Raw genomic sequence first — 11,227 nt, 5'->3', positions numbered from 1 at the left:
GGAGGAAAAAGAATACTGAGTTGCATCCATCAAACACCATACCTACTGTAAAGCATGGTGGTGGAAACATCATGCTTTGGGGCTGTTTCTCTGCAAAGGGGCCAGGACGACTGATCCGGGTACATGAAAGAATGAATGGGGCCATGTATCGTGAGATTTTGAGTGCAAACCTCCTTCCATCAGCAAGGGCATTGAAGATGAAACGTGGCTGGGTCTTTCAACATGACAATGATCCAAAGCACACCGCCAGGGCAACGAAGGAGTGGCTTCGTAAGAAGCATTTCAAGGTCCTGGAGTGGCCTAGCCAGTCTCCAGATCTCAACCCTATAGAAAACCTTTGGAGGGAGTTGAAAGTCCGTGTTGCCAAGCGAAAAGCCAAAAACATCACTGCTCTAGAGGAGATCTGCATGGAGGAATGGGCCAACATACCAACAACAGTGTGTGGCAACCTTGTGAAGACTTACAGAAAACGTTTGACCTCTGTCATTGCCAACAAAGGATATATCACAAAGTATTGAGATGAAATTTTGTTTCTGACCAAATACTTATTTTCCACCATAATATGCAAATAAAATGAAAAAAAAACAGACAATGTGATTTTCTGGATTTTTTTTTCTCAGTTTGTCTCCCATAGTTGAGGTCTACCTATGATGTAAATTACAGACGCCTCTCATCTTTTTAAGTGGTGGAACTTGCACTATTGCTGACTGACTAAATACTTTTTTTCCCCACTGTAAATACTTAGTATGCAGTAAGCTCCCCATAGTGAAAAGTGCAGGAAGGAAGAACTGTATAGCACAAATCTATTAAAATCAGGTTCTTATTTACATTATGTGCTATATTTGTAACCTGCAGTACCATTTTTTACCACTACTATAGACACAACCAATAATGTCCATAAATACTAATGAAGCAGCGCCCCCCTCCAATCATCCTGCCTACTTGTCATGCAATTCTTGAAAAATTGGTGAAATTTGTAGAATTTTTTTTTTTCTTTTTGTCTTGGGAAATGCAAGAGTAATTGCCAATTCTGGAAATAATGATATCTTTGAACGCTGGGCAGTTTGTTGAGTTTGATTAATAATCTGTTGCATTCGGGAAGCCTAATGTCACATTAAGAATGCGATGGTGATGATGACCGCGTCTCTTCATTCAGATCGTGCCTTATTGCCGGGGAACGTTCTTTCTCCTTCCCTCATTCCTCCTAATTTGTCCACGGCTTGAAGTGGCATTTTATATTTGTGTCCTAGCGATATGGGAGGTATTGACAAATTAATCATTTATCAATACTTGGTTCCTGCCCGCAATTATGTATATAAATGTTTCTATTCTGCAATGAGAAACTTCATTTATTCCGCAGACAGAGATTTCAGGATACCCTCCGGCCCCCGCCGTTGGCCGCATTTTAATTTAGAATGAATCTCTTGGCTAGAACACCAGATCGTGTTCAGATATCGATCTGCGGCTGATAAGTGATGGAGAAGATAAACGTCCCCAGCCGGAGTGGGAACATATTAGCATGCAGCTGCTTCATACACAATGGCTGCAGTCGTCGTATATGCAGAGACAATTCATCGCATGCTTTCTATAGATTCCCTATAAAATGTCAATGAGGAAATCCTGCTGTAATTTATAGGTGAATAGTGTATAAATGACAGAATCCAGGACAACCCCAATATCCAAACATCTAGTATCCACTTATCATTAGAAAACTTGAATACTGTGACTTAATAGCAAAGTCATCTTCACATCATGTTTGGTTAAGTTATGTTTGTCACTCTTCAGTCTAGGGTATTCTCCTCTACTGTGTAAGATGTGTCCCCCTTCCTATTTAGGTTGTTTACGTTCCTCTATGGATCGTGTTTACACTTCTGTGGGATATTTGTCTCAAATTCTGAACAATGTCTGCACTGTCTCTGGGTCAAACTTTTCCCGTGTTAAGCTCTTGTTATGGTTTGGCCCTCAGTCCCTGGATTATTATTGTTACTTTTATCCCCTGTGTGGTTCCCGCTCTGTCTCCCCCCCCCCCCCCCTTGTGTGGTTCCCGCTCTGTCTCCCCCCCCCCCCTTGTGTGGTTCCCGCTCTGTCTCCCCCCCCCCCTTGTGTGGTTCCCGCTCTGTCTCCCCCCCCCCCCCCTTGTGTGGTTCCCGCTCTGTCTCCCCCCCCTTGTGTGGTTCCCGCTCTGTCCCCCCCCCCTTGTGTGGTTCCTGCTCTGTCTCCCCCCCGTGTGGTTCCCGCTCTGCCCCCCCCCCTTGTGTGGTTCCTTGGTTCCCGCTCTGTGTCCCCCCCCTTGTGTGGTTCCCGCTCTGTCTTCCCCCCCCTGTGTGGTTCCCGCTCTGTCTCTTCCCTCTTGTGTGGTTCCCGCTCTGTCCCCCCCTTCTGTGGTTCCCGCTCTGTCCCTTCCCCCCTTGTGTGGTTCCCGCTCTGTCCCTTCCCCCCTTGTGTGGTTCCCGCTCTGTCTCCCCCCCCTTGTGTGGTTCCCGCTCTGTCTCCCCCCCCTTGTGTGGTTCCCGCTCTGTCTCCCCCCCCTTGTGTGGTTCCCGCTCTGTCTCCCCCCCCCCCTTGTGTGGTTCCCGCTCTGTCTCCCCCCCCTTATGTGGTTCCCGCTCTGTCTCTTCCCCCCTTGTGTGGTTCCCGCTCTGTCTCTTCCCCCCTTGTGTGGTTCCCGCTCTGTCTCTTCCCCCCTTGTGTGGTTCCCGCTCTGTCTCTTCCCCCCTTGTGTGGTTCCCGCTCTGTCTCTTCCCCCCTTGTGTGGTTCCCGCTCTGTCTCTTCCCCCCTTGTGTGGTTCCCGCTCTGTCTCTTCCCCCCTTGTGTGGTTCCCGCTCTGTCTCTTCCCCCCCTTGTGTGGTTCCCGCTCTGTCTCTTCCCCCCTTGTGTGGTTCCCGCTCTGTCTCTTCCCCCCCTTGTGTGGTTCCTGCTCTCTTCCCCCCTTGTGTGGTTCCCGCTCTGTCTCCCCCTCCCTTGTGTGGTTCCCGCTCTGTCTCCCCCTCCCTTGTGTGGTCCCGCTCTGTCTCCCCCCACCGTGTGGCTCCCGCTCTGTCTCCCCCCCACCATGTGGCTCCCTCTCTGTCCCTCCCATGTGGCTCCCGCTCTGTCACCCTTCCCCGTGTGGCTTGATCCATATAGTATAATGGGCCCTATATACAGGGTGGGCCATTTATAAGGTTCGACCTGGGTGGGCCATTTATATGGATACACCTAAACAAAATGGGAATGGTTTGTGATATCAACTTCCTTTTTGTGGCACATTAGTATATGGGAGGGGGAAAACTTTTCAAGATGGGTGGTGACCTTGGTGGCCATTTTAAAGTCGGCCCACCCAGGTGTATATGTATAAATGGCCCACCAAGGTGTATCCATATAAATGGCCCACCCTGTAGTTCTTTATACAGTATAATGGGCACCAAATGTTACTCCATTCAGTATAATGGGCCCCAAATAGTGCTCCATACAGTATAATGGGCCCCATATAGTCCTCTATACAGTGTAATGTGCCCCATATAGTCCTCTATACCAGGGTTCCCCAACTCCAGTCTTCAAGGCCCACCAACAGATCATGTTTTCAGGATTTCCATAGTATTGCTCAGGTGATAATTGCTTCACCTGTGCAATACAAAGGAAATCCTGAAAACATGATCTATTGGTGGGCCTTGAGGACTGGAGTTGGGGAACCCTGCTCAATACAGTATAGTGGGCCCCATATGGTTCTCTATACAGTATAATGGGCCCCATATATTGCTCCATACAAAGAAGATAAATAATCAACTATGCCTCTCTTGCTTATCCCCCCCCCAACTGCTTTGGTCTCCTCGGCATCTTCTGACCCTCTGCACTGCTCGGCACAGAGGGTGTGCAGTAGTGACGTCACCGCACCCTCTGTGTTGAGACGTCACAGAGAACAGAAGCAGAAGGGGAATGATGGGAGAAGGAGCCTCAGCTGGCGGCTCCCTCTCCCATCATTGTCGTCAACTGTATTTGCATCCAGGGTGCCAAAACATTTGAAGTTACGATGTGAAAGGAGGCGGGGGGTGGACCCAGTGCCAGTGCCGCACCAGGCCCCCCAAACTCAAGGGTCCTATGGTGTACCAGTGTCCCCAATAGTGACTTGGCAACCCCTCCATTTGTCCGGGGCTCTGGAACTGGCCGGGGTGGTGACGCCGACCCCCGAGTCCAATGTTTTTACATTCACATATTTTTGCTCCATTTTCAGTTGTATGTTCTTTTTCTATGGAATAATCCTACACCTTACTCTAGATTGTTGTGAATTCGCTTTCTGGCCTACCTCTGGTTACTAGTGAAGGTAGTGGAGCTGGTTATATTGACAGAGGGGTTGCGAGTTCTCTTTCCGGTCTCCCTCTGGTGGTTACTGGAGATAATGGAGCTGATCTAATTAACAGAGGCCTGCCACCTGATAATGAGGAGGACGATTGGACATCTGGAGTTTCTGACTGGATTTAAGACAGCCGACTCCCTCTAACCCTGCTGGTGATTTTTTCCTGCCTCCTGAGGTCTTTGTTTCCAGCTCAGTCCCTGCATGCTCAGCTAAGTGTTCTTTTGCTATTGTTCACGTTTGATCTGGTTTTGTCTATTTCAGTTTTGTGTGGTCAGCCAGCTCCGGCTGGGGCTGCGCTGAATCTCCATCCATATGTTACTGCTTCTGCCAGTTTGTTTTTGTCCCTTATTAGATTGGCCTCTTTTTGCTCTGCTTTCAGAATATACACCAGAGTGCTGATATAGTGGGCGAAGTCGAGTGACTTCAGTATTTTTCTATAAGACGTGTTGGATATTTTTTGCAGGGTTTTTTGCGTGATTGCAGACAATGTCTTTCCTTTCTTGTCCTGTCTAGTTAGTTTGGGCCCCATCGTTTGCTCAGTCTATTTTCCTACCTGCGTTTGTGTTTTCATCTTGTCTCTCCAACAATATATGTTTGGGGGCTATCTATTCCTTTGGGGTCTGCTCTGGGGCAGTTTAGATTTCCCTTTTCTTGTTTTAGGCTTATTTAGTTCTCTGGCTGTGACGAGGCGTCTAGGATCATCGTAGGCACGCTCCACGGCTACTGCTAGTTGTGTGGATAGGATCAGGGGTCTGCAATCTGCTTAGTTACCAACCTCTCTGGTTTTCTGTGGCTTAGTTTGGTCTTGCTCTCCTCCTTGGTGACCCAATCATAACACTAGATACTATAACTTGCAAAACTAAAATAATATAATAAAGCCCCCTCCAGCTGCACTGTTTGATTCGTGGACAATCGATGTACCTTATTCTGCAATGTACATGTCTTTCCAGCTGAATTATGCCGAGACGAGACTGAGCCAGCTGGAGAACTGTCATTGTGAGAAGACCTGTCAGGTTCAAGGTGTGATCTACAGGGACCGGGACTCCTGGGTAGATGACGACCATTGCAGGAACTGTACGTGTAAGGTGAGATGACCTGGGCCTCCTAATACCTTTCTTTTTTTTTTTCGGGGTGACTGAACTCCTCATGCTGAGAAATTCCACATTTTCTAACATTCTGCAAGTGCTGAGGGAAATTACCATCCATTATGTGCTACACGCCGTTCCCTCCCTGAAATGTGTTGTAGCATTTGTAATAATTATATCCTTGAGAAATAGAGAATTTCCAGGAATTCAGCTTATCGACTGGCGGTTGGCAGCCCCGCTGAATCCCTCTATAAAGAAAATGAAAGGATTCAGCAATGAATTATAATGAAGGGAAGCAATTGGTAACAGCGCAGTCTACACACGTGGGTAGTACAAAGCCTGGAAAATAAAGAGGGAGCAGTGTATGTATGTGGCGGTGCGACATTATATTATCTGTATGAGGGTCTCATAGGAAGCTATTAAATGGTAGACCCCCTAACTTACAGCAAAGTCTTCCTATGACCAGTGCTGCCCACTGTTGTACAAATATTGTTTCTTTAATCTACCATTTCTATTGTTTCTAGAATGGCGCTATTGAATGCCGACATATATTGTGTCCCCCGGTCAACTGCTCTCCGGAATATTTACCCATCCATGTCCCTGGTCAATGTTGCAAGATCTGCCGACGTAAGTCATCTATTTTTTATTTTCGTCTTTTTTGTTTTAGATTTTCTTATTTATATCATGGTGCATAAAGGGCAGTATTATAATGGTCATATTCTTGTCGAACTATGGTGTATCATCACCCGTCATCTGATAAGGACCCGTGTATTTATTTGTTACTTGATGGACGGAGCTTGAATAAGACATTTTTTTTGGCGGTGCACTCTTATTTGCCATATATTGCCATGCACTATATGCACTTTGTGATAATTTACAAATTTAATGCATGTATTTCTTGATATTGCATAGGTTCTGATTGTACAGCAATCCTTTGTTATCCATGCGGTGTGCGGTTTCCGCACGTTATTGTCCACTTTCCCCCCATTTGTATCTGGATTTGTCTTAACAATAAAAATTATTGATTTTACTTTGGACTTATAGTCGCTTTTTTGGAGCTTTGCTCAGTGTTTTCTCTTGGTAGATTGCGATTGTCCTTATTGTCCATTCATTTGTGTCTGCTATTGAATTATCATGTTGATTTCTTAATATTTAAAATGCAGATATTTGTCAAAGGTATTTTTATTAATTGTACATAGGGGGCAGTATTATAGTAGTTATATTCTTGTACATAGGAGCAGTATTATAGTAGTTATATTCTTGTACATAGGGGGCAGTATTATAGTAGGTATATTCTTGTACATAGGGGGCAGTATTATAGTAGTTATATTCTTGTGCATAGGGAGCAATATTATAGTAGTTATATTCTTGTACATAGGAGCAGTATTATAGTAGTTATATTCTTGTACATAGGGGGTAGTATTATAGTAGTTATATTCTTGTACAAAGGGGGCAGTATTATAGTAGGTATATTCTTGTACATAGGGGCAGTATTATAGTAGTTATATCCTTGTACATAGGGGCAGTATTATAGTAGTTATATTCTTGTGCATAGGGAGCAATATTATAGTAGTTATATTCTTGTACATAGGAGCAGTATTATAGTAGTTATATCCTTGTACATAAGGGCAGTATTATAGTAGTTATATTCTTGTATATAGGAGCAGTATTATAGTAGTTATATTCTTGTATATAGGAGCAGTATTATAGTAGTTATATCCTTGTACATAGGGGCAGTATTATAGTAGTTATATTCTTGTACATAGGGGCAGTATTATAGTAGTTATATTCTTGTACATATGGGCAGTATTATAGTAGTTATATCCTTGTACATAGGGGGCAGTATTATAGTAGTTATATTCTTGTACATAGGGGGCAGTATTATAGTAGTTATATTCTTGTACATAGGGAGCAGTATTATAGTAGTTATATTCTTGTACATAGGGAGCAGTATTATAGTAGTTATATTCTTGTACATAGGGGCAGTATTATAGTAGTTATATTCTTGTACATAGGGGCAGTATTATAGTAGTTATATTCTTGTACATAGGGGCAGTATTATAGTAGTTATATTCTTGTATATAGGAGCAGTATTATAGTAGTTATATTCTTGTATATAGGGGCAGTATTATAGTGGTTATATTCTTGTATATAGGAGCAGTATTATAGTAGTTATATCCTTGTACATAGGGGCAGTATTATAGTAGTTATATTCTTGTACATAGGGGGCAGTATTATAGTAGTTATATTCTTGTACATAGGGAGCAGTATTATAGTAGTTATATTCTTGTACATAGGGAGCAGTATTATAGTAGTTATATTCTTGTACATAGGGAGCAGTATTATAGTAGTTATATTCTTGTACATAGGGGCAGTATTATAGTAGTTATATTCTTGTACATAGGGGCAGTATTATAGTAGTTATATTCTTGTACATAGGGGCAGTATTATAGTAGTTATATTCTTGTATATAGGGGCAGTATTATAGTAGTTATATTCTTGTATATAGGGGCAGTATTATAGTAGTTATATTCTTGTATATAGGAGCAGTATTATAGTAGTTATATCCTTGTACATAGGGGCAGTATTATAGTAGTTATATTCTTGTACATAGGGGCAGTATTATAGTAGTAATATTCTTGTACATATGGGCAGTATTATAGTAGTTATATCCTTGTACATAGGGGGCAGTATTATAGTAGTTATATTCTTGTACATAGGGGGTAGTATTATAGTAGTTATATTCTTGTACATAGGGGGAAGTATTATAGTAGTTATATTCTTGTACATAGGGGGTAGTATTATAGTAGTTATATTCTTGTACATAGGGGGAAGTATTATAGTAGTTATATCCTTGTACATAGGGGCAGTATTATAGTAGTTATATTCTTGTACATAGGGGCAGTATTATAGTAGTTATATTCTTGTACATATGGGCAGTATTATAGAAGTTATATCCTTGTACATAGGGGGCAGTATTATAGTAGTTATATTCTTGTACATAGGGGGCAGTATTATAGTAGTTATATTCTTGTACATAGGGAGCAGTATTATAGTAGTTATATTCTTGTACATAGGGAGCAGTATTATAGTAGTTATATTCTTGTACATAGGGAGCAGTATTATAGTAGTTATATTCTTGTACATAGGGGCAGTATTATAGTAGTTATATTCTTGTACATAGGGGCAGTATTATAGTAGTTATATTCTTGTACATAGGGGCAGTATTATAGTAGTTATATTCTTGTATATAGGGGCAGTATTATAGTAGTTATATTCTTGTATATAGGGGCAGTATTATAGTAGTTATATTCTTGTATATAGGAGCAGTATTATAGTAGTTATATCCTTGTACATAGGGGCAGTATTATAGTAGTTATATTCTTGTACATAGGGGCAGTATTATAGTAGTAATATTCTTGTACATATGGGCAGTATTATAGTAGTTATATCCTTGTACATAGGGGGCAGTATTATAGTAGTTATATTCTTGTACATAGGGGGCAGTATTATAGTAGTTATATTCTTGTACATAGGGAGCAGTATTATAGTAGTTATATTCTTGTACATAGGGAGCAGTTTTATAGTAGTTATATTCTTGTACATAGGGAGCAGTATTATAGTAGTTATATTCTTGTAGATAGGGGCAGTATTATAGTAGTTATATTCTTGTACATAGGGGCAATATTATAGTAGTTATATTCTTGTACATAGGGGCAATATTATAGTAGTTATATTCTTGTACATAGGAGCAGTATTATAGTAGTTATATTCTTGTACATAGGGGCAGTATTATAGTAGTTATATTCTTGTAGATAGGGAGCAGTATTATAGTAGTTATATTCTTGTAGATAGGGGCAGTATTATAGTAGTTATATTCTTTTACATAGGGGCAGTATTATAGTAGTTATATTCTTGTTCATAGGGGCAGTATTATAGTAGTTATATTCTTGTTCATAGGGGCAGTATTATAGTAGTTATATTCTTGTACATAGGGGCAGTATTATAGTAGTTATATTCTTGTACATAGGAGCACTATTATAGTAGTTATATTCTTGCACATAGGGGCAGTATTATAGTAGTTATATTCTTGTACATAGGAGCAGTATTATAGTAGTTATATTCTTGTACATAGGGGCAGTATTATAGTAGTTATATTCTTGTACATAGGGGCAGTATTATAGTAGTTATATTCTTGTACATAGGGGCAGTGTTATAGTAGTTATATTCTTGTACATAGGGGCGGTTTTATAGTAGTTATATTCTTTTACATAGGGGCGGTATTATAGTAGTTATATTCTTGTACATAGAGGCAGTATTATTGTAGTTATATTTTTGTACATAGGGGGCAGTATTATAGTAGTTATATTCTTGTACATAGCGCAGTATTATAGTAGTTATATTCTTGTACATAGGGGCTGTATTATAGTAGATATATTCTTGTACATAGGGGGCAGTATTATAGTAGTTATATTCTTGTACATAGGGGCAGTATTATAGTAGTTATATTCTTGTATATAGGAGCAGTATTATAGTAGTTATATTCTTGTACATAGGAGCAGTATTATAGTAGGTATATTCTTGTACATAGGAGCAGTATTATAGTAGTTATATTCTTGTACCTAGGGGGCAGTATTATAGTAGTTATATTCTTGTACATAGGGGCAGTATTATAGTAGTTATATTCTTGTACCTAGGGGGCAGTATTATAGTAGTTATATTCTTGTACATAGGGGCAGTATTATAGTAGTTATATTCTTGTACATAGGGGCAGTATTATAGTAGTTATATTCTTGTACATAGGAGCAGTATTATAATAGTTATATTCTTGTACATAGGGGCAGTATTATAGTAGTTATATTCTTGTACATAGGGGGCAGTATTATAGTAGTTATATTCTTGTACATAGGGGCAGTATTATAGTAGTTATATTCTTGTACATAGGGGCAGTATTATAGTAGTTATATTCTTGTACATAGGGGGCAGTATTATAGTAGTTATATTCTTGTACATAGGGGGCAGTATTATAGTAGTTATATTCTTGTACATAGGGGGCAGTATTATAGTAGCTATATTTTTGTATGCAACATTATTTTGTTTCTGCTCCATATTAAAAGCGGTGACTTGAGTTTTTCTGTGTGTACAGAGGTTTCTGCTCCTCCTGTGTTCTCTGCCTGTCTATGTGGTTTGGTACATTAGATGTCGGACATGTTTTACATGCTTCAGTCAGTGTTCTCTCTTCGGGGTCTTTCCTGGATAGCATTGCGCCTGTTTGATCATCCATCATCTGGAGTTTTATGCTTCGCAGGCTGTATTCTGCGTTAGACATCGTGATCTTTCCCAAAGGGCTTCAGAAACATGATTACATGGTGTAGATTTTATAGTCCGCCATCGCTCCTTATGTATTGTAGAGGATTAGGTGCCGTAGTCTCTGCAGTCAGGGCGATCTATGGTGTTTTTTTTTTTCTTCTGATTGTCAGTTCTGGGCTCAGGGACCTTGAAATACTGGGTTACTAGGTTATAGTATAACTTCATCCATATTAACCTTCATTCTGGAGCAATGGGAAACTGAAAAATCCGACTTTCCCGAAAACTAAATAGAATATAATGGCTGACGTAATATAGAAAAGGTCAATCCAAAATATCTACTGGGGATCTTCGGATTTTGGATTTTACTTTTTATAGCAAATACCAATAACTGTTATTAATATATACTACTTCTGTAATATGTTATATTATCCTCCTGTGAGATATCATATTTTTCTTATATTAAAAATATCTCGGTTCCTGCATTTTTTACCTATATAA

The 11,227-nt window shown here is 40.6% G+C and overlaps 1 protein-coding gene across 4 annotated transcripts in view; it reads left to right on the top strand.

Moving 5' to 3' along the window:
- NELL1 (neural EGFL like 1) overlaps nt 1–11,227 on the top strand; it is an 860,783-nt gene that overhangs the window by 289,656 nt on the left and 559,900 nt on the right. For all 4 annotated transcript variants that reach the window (XM_073578304.1, XM_073578303.1, XM_073578306.1 and 1 more), the window contains 2 exons: nt 5,285–5,419; nt 5,944–6,046. In XM_073578304.1, coding sequence (XP_073434405.1) covers nt 5,285–5,419; nt 5,944–6,046 — 238 coding nt within the window. The remainder of the gene's footprint in view (nt 1–5,284; nt 5,420–5,943; nt 6,047–11,227) is intronic.

This window comes from Dendrobates tinctorius, unplaced genomic scaffold (genome assembly GCF_039654945.1).
Source record: "Dendrobates tinctorius isolate UK_male_01 unplaced genomic scaffold, ASM3965494v1 ptg000059l, whole genome shotgun sequence".
NCBI lineage: Eukaryota > Metazoa > Chordata > Amphibia > Anura > Dendrobatidae > Dendrobates > Dendrobates tinctorius.
The sequence above is the reverse complement of the archived record's forward strand: the minus strand, read 5'-3'. Positions and strand labels throughout refer to the sequence as shown.